This window comes from Microtus pennsylvanicus, chromosome 14 (genome assembly GCF_037038515.1).
Source record: "Microtus pennsylvanicus isolate mMicPen1 chromosome 14, mMicPen1.hap1, whole genome shotgun sequence".
Lineage (NCBI taxonomy): Eukaryota > Metazoa > Chordata > Mammalia > Rodentia > Cricetidae > Microtus > Microtus pennsylvanicus.
This window is the reverse complement of record NC_134592.1, coordinates 3,079,152-3,099,859: the sequence shown is the minus strand read 5'-3', so window position 1 is coordinate 3,099,859 and position 20,708 is coordinate 3,079,152. Positions and strand designations below refer to the sequence as shown.

The window sequence follows — 20,708 nt, the reverse complement described above, 5'->3', positions numbered from 1 at the left end:
GGCCACCCAAACATCACTGGATGTGGGTTCCATCTCACAGAGTGAGCCATAACTCATATATTGGTTGGTCACTCCCACTAGCTTTGTGCCACGTTTGCCCCAGTTTATCTTGCAGGCAGGTCACCATTGTAGACTGAAAGGTTTATAGCTGGGTTGGTGTTTACCTCTATCCTTTGGTAGTGTGCAGAGTGCCTTCCGGTATCATGAATACTAGCCCAGAGGGGTGAAGAATATTTCTTTTTTCAATGAATTGCATAGGTGTTGTCTTCAGCAGTAGAACATGTTGTAAGTTTATGGGGAGCTCCCAACAGCCTTCACAGTAACCTGGGTTGCTTGGCGGTTCCTATGGGACATTTTTTGCTAAGAGATCAATGAGATATAACCCGTTCTTGGTACTGGAAGCTTCATTTGGCGATGAGAGATGTCCAGCTGAGGGTCTGTGTGCCTTGTCATTTGGTGATTGCTTTCATATATGTATATATTTTAGGAAGCTTCTTCTGTATTAGGAATATGTATATACATATACCTAATATATGTATATGTGTATATGACTTCTCAACTAACTCTTAGGTTTAGCTTCCCCATTTTCATTCTACCTCCCTGTTTGATTCATGTTGTAGTTTCACACCCCAACCATCCATAACTATTCTATTGTTTCCTCCTAAGAAAATCCATCCCTACCCCCATAGTCTTTTACTATATAACTAACTTCTGTGGTTATATTGATTTTAGCTTGCTTAACAAGGACTTAACAGCTAACATCTACATAAAAGAATACATATTATATTCATCTTTCTGATATTGAGTTATTTCATTTAGGATATTTTTCTAGTTTCATTTACCTGAGATTTTCATCTTTAAATGGCTGAGTAATATTCCATTGTGTAAAAGTGCCACATTTTCTTAATCCATTCATCCATTGATGGACATCTATATTGTTTTCAATTTCTGGCTATTATGTATAGAGCAGCGATGAGCATTGTTGGGCAAGTGTCTCTATAGTAGAATACAGCATCCTTTGGGAGTACTCTCAAGAGTGGTATAGCTGGGTCCTATCTTTCTGGGGATTTGCCATAGCCTTTTTGATTCCCAAATTGGCTGTAGAAGTTTACACTCCAAGCAGGAACAGATGAGTGTTTCCCTAACTCCACATCTTTACAGCATGAGCTATCTGTCATATGATCTATTTATCTAGGCCGTTGTGATTGGTGTAAGATGAAATCTCAACGTAGTTTTGATTTACATTTCCCTGATGTCTTCTTTGTTGAACAATTTTTTAGGTGTGTCTTAGCCATTTGTGTTTCCTTTTTTAAGACTTCTCTGTTTATATCTATACTTCCCAGTCCTTCCTTGTCCACCCCTCTGCCCTTGTGACCTCTTGACCTCCAGAAAAAAGAAAAAGGAAAGAAACCTCAGCTTGTGTTATCTATATACTCACTGGGGCGTAGTCAAACTCTCAGTGGCCTGCTTCTTAAATAGAACTGAATCCTTCCCCTATGCATCCTCGCCGAAAACCATCCATTGTAAAGTGTGACATTTCAGCACCCCATCACAGTTTTTAAGAATTCTCTTCAATGGCTTCCTGTTTAGGCTGTTATTATTTGGGGGATAGGAGTGAAGGAGGGAGTCCCACGTATGTCTTCCATGTCCCTCTTTCTCAACTGTGCATCTGCAGTCATCGCTATCACTGACAAAGTAGCTTATTTGCTCCTTACTGACTGCTACACCATGGATCATGGACTTCCACATGGTTTCTGGCACCAGCACAGACCATGATCAGGGCTCCAGGTGAAATAGGGCATGGACCCAGACAAGGCCCTCCAATGCAGCTGGGATCATAGACATCAACGTGGGTTCAGGGAGACCAAGGATATCTGCCTGGCCTTTGGTGGTAGTACAAGCCACAGACATCAACACAGACCTAGCTGTTTAAAGACCACAGACCCAAATGTGGCCTTGTGTAGCAACATAGGCCTGGGCATCACCATGAACTCAGGTGTCAACGTTGGCCTCCCACATCAGCCTAGTCCTCAGTGGCATCTTGGCCCACGAATATCAGCATGACTTTAGGAGCAGAGAAGGTCATGGACCTCTGTTTGACCTTTGGTGGTAAAATGGGCCATGGACATCAGCTCAGACCCTGTCTGTAGCAGGATGTCAGATACAGACATGGCCCTTGGTGGCAGCCTGGATCCAGCTACCACCATGGTCTCAGGTGGCAGTGTAGACTACTCATATCAGCATGGTCCCTGCAGACAGAACAACACACAGACATCAACATGGATTTAGGTCATGGCACAGGCCATGAACACCTGAATGCTGTTAGGTGATAACATGGTTCTTGGGATCAACCTGGATCCTAGCCACTTTAGGGCCACTGACCTACACATGGTCCTCAGTGGCATCATGGGACATGACGGTCCTTCAGGGAGATCCAATCTAGATAATGGATCATCACTGATTTTGTGCCTCTGTCATCACCAGAGCCAAGGTGATCTGTGACCAGGCAGCTTGTCTGGAGACAGAGTCTGCATCTGATTAAGTTCTGGGCTACTGCAAACCATTCCATCGACCCCACTAGACAACAACAATAAGAACAATATGTCTCAGCTAGAGCCCAACAACCCTACCCCAGCAGGCCTTGAGTATTCCAACATAGCCAAGACTGAATAAAAAGACCTTAAAACAGCCTTTATGAATATGATAGAGTTCCTTAAAGAAGAAATCAATAAATTCCTTAAAGAAATCTATGAAAACACAAACAAACACTGGACAGAAATGAATAAAAGAGTTCAAGACCTGAGAGTGGAAACAGAATCAATAAAGAAAACACAAACTGAAAGAAACCAGGAAATGAAAATAAGAAACTTGAACAGGAACACAGAGGCAAGTCTCACCAACAGAAGATGAGAGATGGAAGAGAGAATTTCACTCACTGAAGACAAGATGGAAGAAATGGATACCTCAGTCAAAGAACTACAGCCCAGACTACAATATCCAGCAAAACGTTCAATCACAATAGGTGGAGGGGAAAAAGACCTTCCATGATAAAAGTAAATCTAAGCAGTATCTTTCTACAAATCCAACCCTACAAAAAGTGCTAAAAGGGAAACTTCAATCTGAAGAATCTAACTACACTAAAAAAGAAATAAAGAATAAATAATATCAGACCAGCAAATCCAAAGAAGGGTGGAAGCCTATACCATAGAACAAAATGAGACCCAACAAATACAGCTCATTGGTATCTCTCAACATCAGTGTCTCAATTCCCCAGTAAAAAAAAAAAAACACAGACTAACAGAATGGATATGAAAACAGGATCCATCCTTGTGCTGCATTCAAGAAACACACCTTAACACAACTCATGATAAAAGAATGGAAAAAGATATTTCAAGCATTTCCAACCCCTCCCAGCTGCTTGCCTTCTCCTGGTGGGTACCACTACAAGGAGGAAGGTAAGAGAGCAGGAGAGATGGAACAGCCGAGTAAAGCATGTGCAGTGGAGAGAGGCAGAACAGTCTTGGCTACGCTGGAATACTCAGGGCCTGCTGGGGTAGGGTTGCTGGGCCCTAGTGGAGACATATTGTTCTTGCTGTTATTGTGTTTTTATGCTGGTGTGTAGGCATCTGGGATTGAGACGATTGTAATTGTAGGTGCTGATACCTGTCCTTGTCTTTGTTGGATGGGTGTTTTGTTTCTTAGTTTCTGGTGCCCTCTTGGTTTTTAGAGTCTGGTGTCTGTGTGCTGTCTGATAGGAAATTCTTCTGGGATCCTGATAGATGCAGCCACTGGGGATTCCAGGTACTGGAATATTTCTTGGTACTGGGAGCTGGCACTTAGGGATGAAGATGGACCAGAGATGAAGGTGCCCACAGGAGGAAGGAAAGTGGCATGTGCCACCAGGATCTGCTTAGTTCTCTGGAAATGGAGGTAGAGGGGGAGGAAAGGCCATAGGAAGTAGTCTGTTTCAGAGGGAGAAATGAGACTGGAAGGTTGGATTTGAAAGAGAAGAAGGAGAATTAATATCTGAAGATTGCCTCCTTCTTCCCTGGCCAGCATGGCTGGTGAGTTCCCAGGGAATGCCTGTTAGAGTTGGTGCCTGAGACAAAGGGATGGATTGGCGAAGAAGACTGTGGGAGGTGACCTCTGTAAGCCCCTGGAGGTGGGGGAGAGAGGAAGTGGAGGCTGAAGCAGGTGGTCAGCTAGAGAGGCGGGGATGAGGCAGGGGACTAGATTTGGAGGAGCGAAGGGAGAGTAAAGGTCTGAAGATGGCCCACCTGTGTCCCTGGCCAGCATGGCTGACCTGTTACTTTTTAAAAAATGTGGTATTTATATAGCCCTGTCTGTAATGTGGTAATTAAAGAGGAAATATGTCGGTTTTGTAGAAGTTATTCTTAGCTCTTAGTCTGAAAAACAACTTGGAGCATTACTGATCTTGGTCCTTTGGATGAAAGTGCTTGAAACTGTAAGTCCCTTTGTTCTGACCTGAAAACGGCTACCCCATGGCTCCAGATGGGTAACCCAGCAGGGATTCCAGGATGGCTTCATGCTGGCTTCCAGATCTGGCCACTTTTGGGACTGTCTTCTTTTACTTAGCATAATGTCCTTGAGAGTCATCCATGTTGTGACAAGTATGGTGATTTCCTTCCTCTTTAAGACTAAAAATGTTCATTTATATGGATGGACCTCATTCCATTTATCCGCCCATCCAGATGACCTATCTCTCTAGTCCCTGGGTCAGTCTTGAAAGTGGAATGATGGGGACATGCAACTTTCACTGTATCATGGTGAACACATGAGTGGGGAGTCAGAGAGCCTGTCTCTCTAGGGCTTACTGTGTACCCCCAGAAATATCTGGGTCACTAGGTAGATGGAGAAGTACAACTTCCTCTGGGCAGCCTTGGATAATGTTTCCTGCTGTGGATGGGTGTACAGCCCCCACTTTCGTGTCTGGGTGCAGCTGGGATGGGCACCTATAGTGAGTCCACACAGCCTGCTGTTTATGTGAGAACAGGGTTGGTCAGTAGGCTCAGGGTTGCAGAAAGTCATAGCCTGGGGGAGACTCTGGTTTTGTACTGATTTCACTTGAGTCTCACAAGGGTAGCTCTGGTATATGGTGAGCGTCCAGGGTAAAGAGGACAGCCCCATTTCTTTTATGAAAGTCAATCTGATCTACCTGTGATAATGTTCACAGCTCTGCCAAGGCTTTGGTCAAAGCCCGGAACAGGATGGCCCTTTCACACCCAGCTTCATCAATTTAACACGAGAGCTAGAGCTGAAGGTGGAATGGGGGACTCTCTTCTATTTCCGGGGTGGGTTGGAGCATCCTGAGTCTTGTGCTGGGATTAGGTGGATCTTCTTGGATGCTGTGGCAATAAGCGACTGACTCTATAGTTCCCATTCTCTGTGGTAACTCAGACAGTGATCTGCCTTAAGTGTATGGGTTAGGGGTAGGGGCAAGAATGTATGAACTGGATGGAAGGAAGGGCTCAGTGATAAAACTGTTTAGAAGCCATTCCTTTCCCTTTGTCCCTCTGGGAGGTGTCTGGGAGCCCGTTAGTAGGAGGCACAGAAGGATCCAGGAGCACGCCATGGATAGCTGTTCTGTTTTAATGACTACTTCTAGGTAAGGTAGGGACTAGAAGACTCTTCTGTTTGTCCACATAATGTACTGTTTTCATTTGTGCTGTTTCTGGCCCTCCTGTCAGGCCTTTCTCTTCTCACCTGAATAGCAAATGGAACACTCCAGTCTGCTAAGAGCAGCAGCTGGTTACTTGGCAACGTTGCTGCAGGGCTGCTGATGGGAGATTGGCCGCTGCAGATAAGCTCCTCTCCCTGCTTATCTTCCTGCCTCCAGCTCGCACCACATGCTCCAAATGTGGATCTCTGAGCTCTACAGTGAATTCACCTTTCCGAGTGGGAGCCTAGCCTCGGGCATCCCTGTCCCTGGCCTTGGGTGAATGCTCAGGATGTCAGGGCCAGGGAATTGCAACTTGCTGGGGCCGAGCCTGCTCAGCTGTGATGGCAGAGCCGTTACCTCCCTGGAGAGCGGAAATGCTTTGCTGACTGACTTGTTATGTCAAGGGACAAAGGAATCATCTCAACCCTTGCCTTGTGGGTGGCGCCTTTGGGTCAGCTAGCCATGTTAACTGGGAACTTTCTTCTGGGTTTCCTTCTTTCCTTAAATTTAGATTTTTTTCTTTCCTGCACTTTCTTTCATTCTCTCTGTTCCCCATTTCTCTCTATGAAGTTCAGTGTGGACAAATCAAGCTCACAATCCTTTTGCCTCTACCTCTCCAATGCTGGAATTGCCATACCAGCTTTTTCTCCTTCCAGTATGTGGGTTATCCCAAGAGGGCTCTTTCTCCTTGGCCTTCTCCCCTGGGAGTTGCTGGCAGACCATGTGTACATCCTTCTTTCTATTGTTCTTGCTCTCAGATCTTGGAACTCAGAGGGTTAAGCAGTTATCCCTGGGATGATATTCCTTGAAGTTTCCCAGCAGGTTCTACTGGTAACCGTGATGAGGCTGAGTTCATCCAGTTTCCATGGTGACCATGATGTGATAGTTTGTCTACAGTTCTGATAATTGATAATGACCACGATGAGACTGGGTCCATCTTGTTTTTTTATGGTGATCACCATGCAGTTGTGTTGGTTTATTGTTTCCTTGGTAACTGTGGTAAGATCGAGTTGATTCTCAGTTCTGACGGCGAGGTTGGGTTGGCCCAAAGTTTCCAAGGTGACCCCAATGAGGCTGGATTGGTTCACAGTTTCCATGGTGACTACGATGTGTTCCTCTGCTGACTCAGTTTTTCCTTTATTTACCCACAGAATATTCCAAGAAAAAAAGTGTTTGTTAGAAATTGTTCCTGCTTTCTTTATTCTTACACTTTGCTGTATATGAGCAGAGAGATACACTTGCTGGGGTTTCTGGACCCTCAAATGATACTTGAGTTCCTTATAAACAGAAGTTGTATGTTCAGTTTATCTTTGCTAATGTTACTACACAGGCCCTTAATGCCATCCTTGGCAAGGGTGTGTGGAGAACTGGACTGGCTGCTTTCTGTTCAGAGAGTGATATGCCTGTCTCTGCATTTTATACAATTATTGTTATTATTTCTCTTATTTTGACAGTGTTGGAAATGGATGGAATGCAGGGCTTTGTGCATGCTAGGTCAGTGCTTTGGCACTAAGCTATACCTCAACTCCTTGGTTATTTTAGCATCCAGAGAAAATTTCATCAACAGTGTTGATTAGCTTGTAGAGCCCGTTTCTTTAGGGTTACGTCTGGTGTCTTAGGTCCCAGTTGTGGTAATGCGTATCATCTACTAAAATGTCAAGATGTCCTTTTCCATCAGTGTGTGTGTGTGTGTGTGTGCGTATGTGCGTGCTTGCTTGCGTATATGAATGCATGTATGTGTATGCATGTGTGTGTATACATATGTGTGTGTGTGCACGTGTGTGTGCATATGAAACTGGCTTTCCATAGTAATGAAAAGGATTGAGTTTGAGGTTGGATCTTTGAGGCCATGAGGAACTAGATGGCATCATGATACTGCAGCAGTGACGGTAGCTTGGTTACATTCTGAGTGACATGGTCTGTGGGCTGCTTGCGAGCTGACCTCTGTATTGTCAGGGCTGTGCCAAGACTGTTTTCTGCTTGTCTTCCTGACTATGCCCTGCTGGCTCTCTGTTGTCATTCAGAGAGGCAGAAACTGGGCGTGGGTTGGTCAGGGTGACTTCACAGACCTGGTAGTTTGAGGGACCTGTTATGTGGTTTGTAAGAAAATCTGGCTACACCAACTTGATCATCCATCACTGTAGTGGACATAGGAAACTGAAAAGTGGCTCAAGGCTGTGATGGAACTGGGTCAGAAGCCACACGCTGTAGGCCCAATGCTAGGTAGTATCGCTCCATCTCTGAAGGAAGACATGGCTCCATCTCTGAAGGAAGACATGGTTGCTTGGGAGCAATGTGGGAAGAAACCCATTTGTTTTGAAATACCCTTTAATTATTACCCTTAAAAATCTGCTTATCTTGACTTTATCTAGAATATCAGCAGGAATGCCTTGAAACTAGACATACTTACCTTGTCCTACACTGCCCACCCCTATCCTTGCTCTGTTCCTCCACGCCTGGGCAGTTTGTTGACCTTGGTAAGGTCAAGTGACCATGAGCGACACTCCTGAGCTTGCTAGGGTTTGGAACAGCAGACCCCAGTTCCCCAGCTTCCTCTACTAGGTTCCTACTTCGAGTCACTCTGACTAGTGAAGCAAGTGGATAGAGGGACCAGTAGCCTGCCTGCCGTGTGCTCAGCGACCGAGAGAAGCCCTGCTGCTCGACTTCTTTGGGTACCATGGTTCTCACCATGCATGGGGGCATAAGAAGCTGTATCAGTTAGGCTAGCTCAGAATAAGAGAGTTAAGTGTCAGTGTACACACACACACACACACACACACACGAATCTCATTAGTTTCAGAAGAATCTATATCTCTCGCTTATCTAACTGTAGTGACCCTAAGCTATGTCTCCCCCTTATCTAACTGTAGTGACCCTAAGGTATGTCTCCCTTTTATCTAACTGTAGTGAGCCTTTTTTCTAAGCTAAACACTGGAAACAAATTATGAAGAGATCAAAAGCAGATGTCTGAAGTGATGGTGTCCCTGGATGACACAGTTCTTGGACTAGTACAATATCTGATAAGCAGGAAAGATTGCAAGCCTCACTATGGCAGGGTTTCTACATGGGTAAGATGGGATTACAGGACACACACACACACACACACACACACACACACACACACCCTAGCCTTGGTGGCTGAGGAGTAGCAGAAATTAACTCCTCATGTCCTGGAGGCTGGAGACCTCAGTTCAGGACAGTAGCAGACTCTCTGTGTTGAGGGGTTCCTGTGTCCTTACATGTAGAGGGATAGGGTATCACTTGTACGTTCCCGAAGACACTAATCCCACTATAAAGTTCTACCCTCATGACCCGCCAGTCCCCTTCCAAAGGCTTCACCACTGATGACCTCACTTTAGGCTTAGGGTTCAACACAGGAGTTTGGGGGACTTTTAACCTGGTATGTGTTATAAAAAGTGCTATGGTAATGCATGGGAATTTAATGAATAACAAGTGAAAAGGTGGTTGGGATGGAGGTCCTTGAGCTCTGTTCCCCTTGCCGTCTTCACCATTCTAAACATGTCCTCACCTCCAGAAAGGAACTGCTCACATTCCCGCATGACGTGCCTGGCTTGTCCACTCAGCAGGTGGTCCCTTGCTCACAGGCAGTGGCATGTATGTTGCTGGATTTACTGTGTTAGGGACATATGCTCCTGGATGACAGAAAGATAGGCACTCCACTACCTATAGAAAGAATCAACCAGCAACTGCACAACTGCACAGCACCTCTGTATGTCCTCACCCACCTTCTGCTGTGACACGGGCATGCTCTGGGCAGCACTGCTGTGCTTCAGACAGAACTAGTCAGATCTAGTGAGTCGACAGGTGCTATCATGGGGGCTTTCTGTGCCTAGCCGATGTATGGCTCAGTCTTCTTTGAAGTTTGGCTTCTCTGAGAGTCTTCTGTGCAGTCCAGCCCTGTTCCTCTCAGAGGGACAGTTTTTATTGTTTACTCTGACAGAGAGGTGCCTTATAATCTGGTCAATTTCAGGGATTTCCTATTTCAGGGATTTCCTGTTTCAGGGACATTCTAGAACTATTTAAAGTTGTTTCCCTTCCTGCTTCCCTGTTGAATGGAATGTTCCAGTCTCAGAGGGCATTCTTTTTTTTTAAAATTTATTTATTTATTAAAGATTTCTGTCTCTTCCCCGCCACCGCCTCCCATTTCCCTCCCCCTCCCCCAATTAAGTCCCCCCCCCAGCCCGAGAAGCAATCAGGGTTCCCTGTCCTGTGGGAAGTCCAAGGAACCCCTACCTCCATCCAGGTCTAGTAAGTTGAGCATCCAAACTGCCTAGGCTCCCACAAAGCCAGTGCGTGCAGTAGGATCAGAAACCCATTGCCATTGTTCTTGAGTTCTCAGTATTCCTCATTGTCCGCTATGTTCAGAGAGTCCGGTTTTATCCCAGGATTTTCCAGACCCAGGCCAGCTGGCCTTGGTGAGTTCCCAATAGAACATCCCCATTGTCTCAGTGTGTGGGTGCACCCCTCGCAGTCCTGAGTTCCATGCTCGTGCTCTCTCTCCTTGAATTTTGCATACAAATGGATGGAAATAGAAAACACTATCCTGAGTGAGGTAAGCCAGACCCAAAAAGAGGAACATGGGATGTACTCACTCATATTTGGTTTCTAGCCATAAACCAAGGACATTGAGCTTATAATTAGTGATCCTAGAGAAGCTAAATTCGGAGAACCCAAAGAAAAACATATAGGCATCCTCCTGAATATTAATCTTCAGCAAGCGATGAAAGGAGACAGAGACAGAGACCCAAATTGGAGCACAGGACTGAAATCTCAAGGTCAGAGGGGATTCTATACAACAGTCCCTGTCCTTGTCACCTACCCTGAAGATGGGTGTCATTCCTGATTAGTGACTCTGAAGATGAGCCCCTGTACTCGTTCCTTACCCTGTAGTGGGTTCTCTATCCAGGTCATGGCTCCACAGAAGGGTCCTTTTGCTGGTCATTGACCTCTGCATGGGTTCTTGAATGGGCACTGACTTGTGAGAGTCTCTGTCCTGCACTAACTCTGTAAGTGGGTCCTGTCCTGGTCACACTGACCATGTAGATGTCTTCTTGTCCTGAACACTGACCCAGTAGGGCTCCTCTCCAGGTCACGGTCACTAACCCTGTGGGTGTGTGAAAATACAAGTGTGTATTCCTGTGCCTGACTCTGAGTGATGTATATGTGCACTGTATGGGTGTATGTCAGCATGTTTTCTCACACTGCACACGTGTATCCTGCCTCATCTATTGCTCTGAGTAGTGTTTACATCGCCTGACAAGAGGACAATATCCCTCTTGGGCTCCTTTTTGAACCTTGGTGCATCCTGGCCAGCAAGGGCATCTTAACCCCAGCATCGGTATGTGACCATGAGTGGTCACTGTTGTTGCTTCTTCTTTTCTTTACTGCCATTTGAGTGGCCACATTTAGATGTAGATGGTGAATGATGGCCTAGTTTTTAAATTGTGCCAGCTGGACTCTCTGCAGGTGGCTGTGCTAGTCCCTGGGACAAAGTTTCCAAGTAAAGTGTATTCTGCTGCTATGTCTTGGTTCTAGATTTGCTCTCTGAATGACCTGGGCTTTGTGGATTCCCATCACACTCTGGGGTAATGTTCAGATACAGCCACTGGCTCCTCCTGAGCAAGTACATGCGGTGTTTTACTGGGTACAGCCTTTCTCAAGCCTGAATGAGCACTATAGGCCATTACTTTGGACCATGAAAAGAAACAAGTAGGGTCGCTTTCCCCAGCCTTGGTGAATGTCACTTGTGCATGACAAGAATTCTACTTATGTTTTTGCAATGTTCTTGACTTTTTCGTAATGATAGCAACACAATCTCCGTGATACTTTTGTGAAGAGTGTAATTGTGACTCTCTTCCTGCTTCCTTCCCTTAAGAATCAGATGATTCTTTGTGCATTCCACTTTCCTGAATAGCTGTATAGAAAATTGGATAGGTATATTCACTTGCCACAAGGATTCGGCCAAGTTGCTTCCCCTGCTTTGAAATCCAGAAGCACCAGAAGCTGTGGTATTACTTTCCAAGTGTGTAGGTCTTCCTGAAGAGCTAGGTGGAGGATAGTGATGAGTTATGTGGGGGATAAAACGGGCGAACACATGGGCAAGAGGAGAAACTGAGAAAAAATTGCTATAGAAGTAAGGAACACATTTGATCTTGGAACGATTGACTATCATAATGCAGACACTGAAGACAGAACTATCTTACACCGTGAGCCTCCTTCAGCCCAGAGACAGGGCTGACCCATCCTTCATACAGAGGCAGGAAGATGCCCCAACCTGATTATTTCTCTAGGCATCTCCATATTAGATATGGGACCATATTCTCCTCAGATGCAAGTGCGGCCTGCGTGTCTCTCTTAGGAGGACTGTCCACTCAGGCCTGAGACCTTGTACATAGAGATGGGCCAGCTTGTTTGCTTACTTCCTGGAAGTCTGACTTGATGCTTCTGAGCTGTTCTGTGAGACAACATGTGGTCACTATCACTGGAAGTGGAAAATTAGCACCAACAGAAACTCCTGATGTCCCCGTGTGCACTTTCTTTGTGAGAGAAGGTGGGAATGGAAGCGGTTGGGGAAGCAAACCAGTTCTCTGAGCTTAAGCAGAGCTGGAAAATGGGTTTAGTGGTAGAGAGAGCACAAGACACATGCCTGTCTGTTCCTGTCTTCTGCTTCTCCTTAGCAAGTCCTTATCCAGCAGGACATCTGCCATGAGGCAAAAAATTCCAAACCACTGGGCTTTCCAGCTGAAGGAGCGAGGCATTTCCATGACCATCTCTTTCTTTTATGAACAGGGAGAACAGCAGTTAGGCAGTTGCTGATCTCTGAATCCACCTCCATAGGAGGCATCACATCAGATGCAGTGGAAGATAAAGAGAAACCAGAGCAATGCTAGGAAAAGCGACAGCTGGAAGCAATTCTGTGTGCGCATATGTGTGTTTGAGTGAGTGCTGTGCACGTGTGTGAGCACACCTATGTGTGAATGCTTGCATATGAATGAATGCGTATGGATTGAGTCTGAGCTTGTGTGTGTGTGAATGCTGCACTCAGAATTGAGTGAAGCTGCATGCCTGTGTGCATGTACATGCATGTGTGCAGTGGCACGACAGAGGCCGTGTACAGTGCCACAAACCAGAAGAGAATGGGAGAAAGAGCATTTGGCTCAGAAGTTGGACAGAACCTCAGGGCCCTGCACAGGCCTGTGTGGCCATTTAGGGGACAGTAATGTTAGGAGTATAAGTGATTCTTGCCTTTGGAGGCTGTAGTCTACAGGACCTTGTTACAACAAGTAAATCTGCAAAATAAATCTCTTTTTCTTCCTCTTCAAAATGCCAGGAAAAGTATATATGCCTTCCTTTCAAGTGGAAGAATCTGACCTTTTACCTCTAATTCCTATCTGTAAAGGTGTCTCTAAGCAAACTTCTCCCTTGCAGCTACAGCGATGTCAGTGAGCTGGTGGTAGCTCCCGTCCCTCTCTCCCCTCCATCTCCATCCACTCTGACCTGCGTACAGTGGGAGTCTGTTTTCTGTTTCTCACGGTGGGCAGGCCCTGCTGGAGTCTATAGAAGCTGGGGCCATCCTCAGCTGAATTCTGGAGTAGCACTCTGACGGCAGGGTCAGTGGTTGTTATTGCCACTGTCCACAGAAGCCTGGGCCGACTCCCCTGGGACTGTGGGAACTGTGGACCGGAGTTACAGAGGGGCGTCACGAAAGGACAGTCTGGCGGTGACGCCACGGCAGGGCGGTGTGGAAGGAGGGCGGTGTGGGGAGCGGTATGGAGGGCGGTGTGGGGGGCAGTGTGGAGGGAGGGCGGTGTGGGGAGCGGTGTGGGGGGCAGTGTGGAGGGAGGGCGGTGTGGGGGCGGATGGGGTGGGGGCAGATGGTGTGGGGGACGGTGTGGAGGGTGGTGTCGGGGGAGGGAGGTGTGGAGGGAGGGGCAGGTATGTTTTGCATCAGGATGGTACTGGGCAAATGTGCTTCTTCTAATTAAGCTGGTTGCAGTGAAATGGCTTTCTTTAGCTACACTGGAGAAGAGACTGTTGTAAACAAAGGGGAAATCCTCCCTTCCCCTCCCCCCCGTGACCAGGGGTCTGCAGATGGCCACCTTGTGTGACAAGCAACAACTCCTGAATCAGTCCCTCATGTGAGCCAAAGAAGGTGATTACAGTGTGTGACACCCCACCCCAAAAGCGCAGCTCAAAGTTGACAGTTTGCTTAAAAAAGACTAATTGAGGTCTGAATTAATTAGGTGTGGACTGAAGATGTGGCAGCAGTCTGTCATTACAGACAAAAGGTAGAGAACCAAACAAACAACAGTGCTCAGTGGGACCCTTCTGTCCCTTATTGCATCCTCGGGGAGCACAGGAGCACAGCCATTGCTCATGCAGGGAGGGATCTTCTCTCTCTCTCTCTCTCTCTCTCTCTCTCTCTCTCTCTCTCTCAAGGCAGGATTTCTCTGTAGCTTTGGAGCCTGTCCTGGAACTAGCTCTTGTAGATCAGGCTGGCCTCGAACTCACAGAGATCCACCTGCCTCTGCCTCCCGAGTGCTGGGATTAAAGGCATGCACCACCACGGCGTGGCCTAGGGAGGGAATCCTTCAATCAATCCTTATGTCCTCTGCGAATTAATGGTCATATTTCCAGGGTATTCTGCACTTCATGGGGACAATCCCCACAGTGACTGCCACTTTGCAGTCTGATGTTAGAAGCAAGTTTCACATGGGAACGTGACTGACAAGGGCTGTAAGCGGAGCTCAGTGGTAGAGTGTGCCTAGCAGGCATGAAGACCCTGGGTTCCAGACCCAGGTCTGAAACCACATGTGGATTGAAAGTGTGACGTGTACAGGATGATCCGATAAAGCAGGAAAGCACGGTACCACAGCCCCATCCTTCCCACTTGCATTTCCATGGTGCCCCTTTCTGAGCGCTTCGGGGTTTCTGTGTTCTCTGGTGAGCTCTGAGCTGTGCTCTGTCTCACCTCATCACCAAATGGAACCTTGCACAGGGCCCTCCTGGCCTTGGCAGATGGCATGTCAAGCCCTTTGCCTTTCTATTTCCATAGATGGTGTGTTTGGAAGATGCCAGAAGGTTCCAACAATGGACACATACCAATATGAGGTGTCACCAGGAGTCCTCCTGCACCTGAGGGACACCTTACAGAAGCTCTCCCGTACAGGTAGGCGGAGTGGCCACTTCCTGCCTTGATCTAAGCATGGATAGTGGGAGCTGGGCTTCTGGTGTCCGCGTGAGGCTGGAATGACCTGCTCCAGGGGTGTGTGGACTCAGGTTAGCAGCCCTGACCTGTTGTGTGTGTGTGTGCGCGCCCACGCGCACAAAGATTACAGAGATTCCAGTGACCCAGAGTAAGGTATGTTGAGGCTACCATGGCCAAGAGTGGCCTATCACAGTGGTCAGGGCAGTTACTCATGTCACCCTGAGAGTCAGACTTGGTTCAGGGCTTCTACTGTGTTCTTGCAGTACATTCCTGCCATTTTTCTAGGTGCCTAAGAAGGAAAGTTTTAAATTGATAATAATTTACAATTTTATAGCTATAACATGCAATGTCATGTGTGATTTTATTATATATATATATAATTTTTCAATTGAGGGAAGCCATATCATGAAGGCCAGTGTTTTACAACCTGTTATTAAGATAAAGTCATGCTTCATCTAGCCTTGCATGAGAGATGCTGTGACCCTGGACACTGGGACAAAGGCATGTTCTCCTCAAGGCCACATATTCCTCTGGAGACTACAGTGCTCTCATTGTGACCACGGTACTTCCTGGGAGTCACATTTCTCCCCTGGGGGAAGCAAAGTATTCTCTTATTGGTCATACCTGTTCCCTGGATCCTTCCCGATGCCAGACCAACTGCGCTGTGAAGGATCTGTGAGATTTGGAGGCATTCTCCTTTTAGAAACTGACAGGTATGTTGGCTTGCTAGAGGTACTGGGTGTTCTGGCACTTTTCTAGGTTAACTCATGGATAGGTCATTAGACCAGTGGAAACGAAGGAGAGCACCTCTTTCTGTTTTTCTATGACTCATCTGTCTATGTTCCTTTCTCCACTGACTGCCACAAACTCCCTTAATCCTCAGTGAGAACCTGTTGCCATGGTTGCCTGTGTGGGACAACATCCATCTCCACTGACACCCTGTATCACCTAAGCTTGTCACCGTGCATGCGTTAGTTATCACTTCCTGGTCACTGGAACCCATGTCAGTGTCCCAGAAATGATATCCTAAGGGAAAGAAAAGTGGTTAGGGTCCATGAGATCAGATAATGAAGAGGCTCTACAGTGAGATGCAGGCCCATGATGCCACACTGATGTCCATGTCATATAGGACCAGATAGCTCCTACTGATCCTCCCTAGAGGAGAAAAGCTGCCCAACCCGACGTCTGCAGTGGATGGCAAGGGCTACTGAGAAACCACACACAGCAGCTGTGCCTTTTCACCCTTTACTCCCTAAGATCTGTCTGTCTCTGCACAGGGATATGACGGGAGCCCCATATCTCTTTCAACTTTTGATAATGGCAATTGCTGTGTCCCCTATAGAAAGGTGGTTTTGCCTTTATTTTTGGAAAAAAGAGGTACCTGCCAAGAAAACCCTTACATGAACATGCATGTGTCTGCTCCAGTCAGCTTCTAGAAGAGTGAACATGAGAAGGGTTTATTTTGCCTTGTAGTTCCAGAAAAGTAGAGTCCTTCATGGTGGGGAAAGCAATTCAACAGCCAGGGAGGCATGGAAGCAGGAGCTGAAAACTCATATTTTCACCTGCACACAATAAGAAGATGAGGCAGGGGTGTCATACTATAAAACTATAACACCCCCAATGCAGCAATGCAATTTCTTTAGCAAGGCTCCATCTTACAATGGTTCTGTAGCCTCCCCAGACAACACCAGCAGCTGGCGACCAAGTGTTCAAATGTGTGAACCTATGGTGGAGATTTCTGTTCAAACCATTGCAACCCTCCCCCATTATTACCGTCTGGATCAGAGGGTACAGAGTGGTACTTGCCCTTCCCCGTTACTGCCGTCTGGGTTGGAGGGTACAGAGTGGTACATGCCCTTCCCTGTTATTATCGTCTGGGTTGGAGGGTATAGAGGTGGTACATGCCCTTCCCTGTTATTACTGTCTGGGTTGGAGAATATAGAGGTGGTGCATGCCCCTCACCCATTATTGCCGTCTGGGTTAGAGGGTACAGAGTTGGTATATGCCATTCCCTGTTATTGCCGATAGCGTAAACGTATTTCTCACTAACTCATATCTTAAATTAACCCATCTCATTAATCTGTGTATCACCATGAGGCTGTGGCTTACCTCCTTAATCTGTGTATCACCATGAGGCTGTGGTTTACTGAGTAAAGTTCTGTCCTGAATGTCTGATTCCAGTGGGGCTACATGGCATCTTTTGACTCTGCCTTCTTTCTCCCAGCATTCAGTTCAGTTTTCTCCAACCGAGCTCTACTCTACCCTATCACAGGCCAAGCCAGCTTCTTCATTCATTAACCAATAAAAGCAACACATAGATGGAAGGACCTCCTACACTAGATAGGAATGAGTTTTTCTTCAGAGTGGTAATTACTGCTTGCTGTTGTTGTTCAATGAAATGTTTAAACTTACCCTTCATGTGCCTCTATGTAAAAACATGTTTTTGCCATGTGCAGCTTTTCCTTGTGATTGTACACAACTTGAACTCACAAGAACTTTCTCATTGATTTTTCTTAACCCTCAGAGTATAAATTGTCTGATGCTCTGCATAAAGTTGGCCGTTGTATAAAATTTAGTCTACCTCATTTATTGGCTGCATTCTCCCAGGTCCCATTGCCTCTAGAGCTGTGACAGAGTTGGAGACTATTCACCCAGTCCAAAGCCCTTATAGTTGCTCAGTGCAGAGAGTGGAGAGGGAGTGTTCCTGGGGACCACTAGACCAGGGAACTTGCCACAAATACAGTTGGGAAGTGACCCTGTTCTTCCTAGATAGTAAGACTATTTTGAAAAGCCCAATATGTTCTGGTTATAGGATAGCCATTATAGGAGAAATCCAAAATGGGTCTGAGATGAAGTTTTGTTCCTGCTGTCTAGCCTTCCTAGTGCTGGATGATGCTCTACAGTCTGCTGGAGAGAATTGTCCCTAATGGTCCTGTCCATTTATGGATATGGTGGGTCAATACTATCTGCATGCTTTATGTGCTGTCTGGTGCAATAGTGCCGTTTCTAATAGGGTTCATCCCACTGCTTTCTGAATGGATTGCTCTCCATGGCCCACTCCATAGGAGTTCAATTCTACAAGCCAAGGCCGCATCTCATGGCTGATGAGGTCACAGACACGGAAGAGACCACTGATGCTGTTAAGTGGATGTGATATAACTGTCAAATTGCATTAGAAACAATTTTTTATGCCCATAGTTTATTGATACTGTCATGTCCAGTCAGGAGGGCTCCTTTGTGCAGTAATAGTCACTGTTCTTGTGGCATGATGGACTATTTTCTTCCATGAGTTACCGTGCTATAGCAACAGTGAGTCTCAGACTCACTGATTGGAAAAGAATAGGCTTTCATAGCTTGAATTAGAAGCATGTAAAGGGACCTGAATGAGGCTGAGTACATTGAAACCTAAGATCTCACCTGAGGAAGGAGTCTTTCCACCCTTAGCAGGAGGTACAACTTCACTTCTAGTCCCTGCAGCGTTGCATTCTCCACCATTGCTTGTGGGACTTAATCATGCACTGTTGAACAGGCAGTTACCTTCCTTAAAAGAAATGCCAGGCAAGATAACACTGATACCCCTCAGTGCCCACCCAAGTTGTCTCTAGTCCTATAACCAGATTTAAGGCTAAGGTATTAAATGTGAAGGTATTTTTTTAAAGTCTCAGTTAAACTGTGATGTTGGAAGACTTGCCCTTCACTAATTCTCTAACGTAATGTAGTGAGAGGGGTGCCAGCATATTTGAAAAGTTTCATTAATGCTCTGTTCCTTGTGTCAGATCTTAGGGCAGTGGTTCTCAACCTGTGGGTCATGACCCCTTTGGGATTGAATATCAGATATCCTGCATATCAGACCTTTACATTATGATTTGTAATAGTAGCAAAATTGCAGGTATGAAGTAGCAAGAAAATAATTTTCTGACTGTGGGTCACTGCAACACAAGGAACTGTATTAAAGGGTCACAGCGTTAGGAAGGTAGAGAACCATTGTCTTAGGGTTGGAGGTGTTGTTGCTTAACTGGCTGGATTAAATGCACTGGTTTAATTGGGCTCTGGAGTAGCAGAGCCCAGGTGGCAGCACGGACAAAGCAATGTCTACAATAGCCTAACTTGTAGTAACTTTTATGATGGCATGATCCGTATGAACCTTTGGGACTAGCTAATCAATTTTGGTGTTTCCAGGAATAAAATAGATAGACGGTCTAATATAGTTTTGTTCAATATATATATATAAGCAGAAAAATTCTTGACAAAGAAAGGTTATTTATAGTGAGACATATTAATAGGGGATTTTGGCCTATAAGCCAGTTTCCAGACCTGAGCCAGATTTTAGACCCATGCACCTTAAATAAAATGACCAGGTCACCCTATGAAAGAAGTTGCTAAAATATCTAAGACTTACTGTTAGCCTTTCTCCTATCCTTTCTCAGAGGGATCTATGGTCTTTTACAAGGTCTACTGTGTACTAGGGAAAAGGAAACAAAACTCCAGAGTCTATTTGATACTGACTCAAAACTGACCCAGATTCTGGAAGACTCTGAAAACATTTGGTTCTTTAGTTAAAGTAGGGGTTATAGAGAGCAGATGATTAATTGAGTTTTGAATAAAGTTTGACTCACAGTGGGAGCAATGGATCCCTGAACTCATCCTGTGGTTATTTCTTTAGTCTCAGAATATATTATTGGAAAAAATAAACTCAGAAAGCAGAATTTCCACATTGGTTCCCTGACCCATGGAATAAGGAATATTATGGTTGGAAAATTCAAATTTGAAGGACTGTCCTACTTTTTATTGACAAAGTTCATCAGTCACTTTCCTCTGTGTCCTGTAGAACATCTGGCAGGCTCTTCTGAGAAGCAGGAATCTCTAAGGACTGTCTTGCCTTGTCTTGGCAAAATTCAACAGTCTTTTTCCCGTGTCTGGCTTGTTTAGTCTGTCTGTACAGCATACTGTCAGCTGTCAAGGGAAAACAGTTCTTGCCAAAATGGCTAATCTTGCCACACCGAAAGCAAACTCCATATGGAGATTCTGCAATGCCCATCATCTTATTGTGAAGTAAATTGGTGCTGCCAGTAGCATATGTGTCTTATTGTAATGAAAAACCCTATATTATTAAACATCTCAAATATCATACTTATAAGTCTTTGAAGTGTTTGGAAGTCATCTATTTAAAATATACCTATTTAACCTTGAAAACATAACTAATGTGACTACAAGTTTGATTATTATAGATTAACTATTAAACTCATTTCATTTTACATTGCATTTTAAATGTACATAAGAACAATACCCCAAACAAGAGTAGAAGCATATATACAATAAAACAAAAATAATTTAAAATTTGTATCAATATACCAAAATCCATGCCAATCCCAGAATATCTGAGATTTATAGTTGTCTATTTAGCCTATACTCCTATATTCCCCTAAATGATAAGTCCACAACCCACCAAATAACCAAAGTCTACCTAACCCAATTCTTGGGAATATGGGTATCATCTTCTCTAGACTGCTTCTTGTAGTCTGTGGATGAAGGCATCTTTAGGGGGTCCCTGAGAAAATTGAAATAATGGCCAAGTCCTGAAATGGCCAGCTATAACCTTTGTTGATATATATCACCTGTCAAGATTCAGGAGGTCTTTCCCAATCAAACCTGATCCATATCAACCCGGAAGGAATCCACAGCCCTTGTTTCCTGTGAAAACAAACAAAACCTTTTCTTAAAGTTAAGGCATTATTAAAACATCTGTGCTGGTTTAATTCATCAGTCTCTCTTTCAATCCCATGTGCTTTGCTTATCATC

General features: G+C 45.4%; 2 protein-coding genes across 2 annotated transcripts in view; both read left to right on the top strand.

Moving 5' to 3' along the window:
- Positions 1–20,708, top strand: part of Ptprn2 (protein tyrosine phosphatase receptor type N2) — a 707,251-nt gene that overhangs the window by 168,929 nt on the left and 517,614 nt on the right. Inside the window, exon 3 of the mRNA XM_075948076.1 lies at positions 14,757–14,870. Coding sequence (XP_075804191.1) covers positions 14,757–14,870 — 114 coding nt within the window. The remainder of the gene's footprint in view (positions 1–14,756; positions 14,871–20,708) is intronic.
- Ncapg2 (non-SMC condensin II complex subunit G2) overlaps positions 1–20,708 on the top strand; it is a 564,457-nt gene that overhangs the window by 255,505 nt on the left and 288,244 nt on the right. The window lies entirely within an intron of this gene.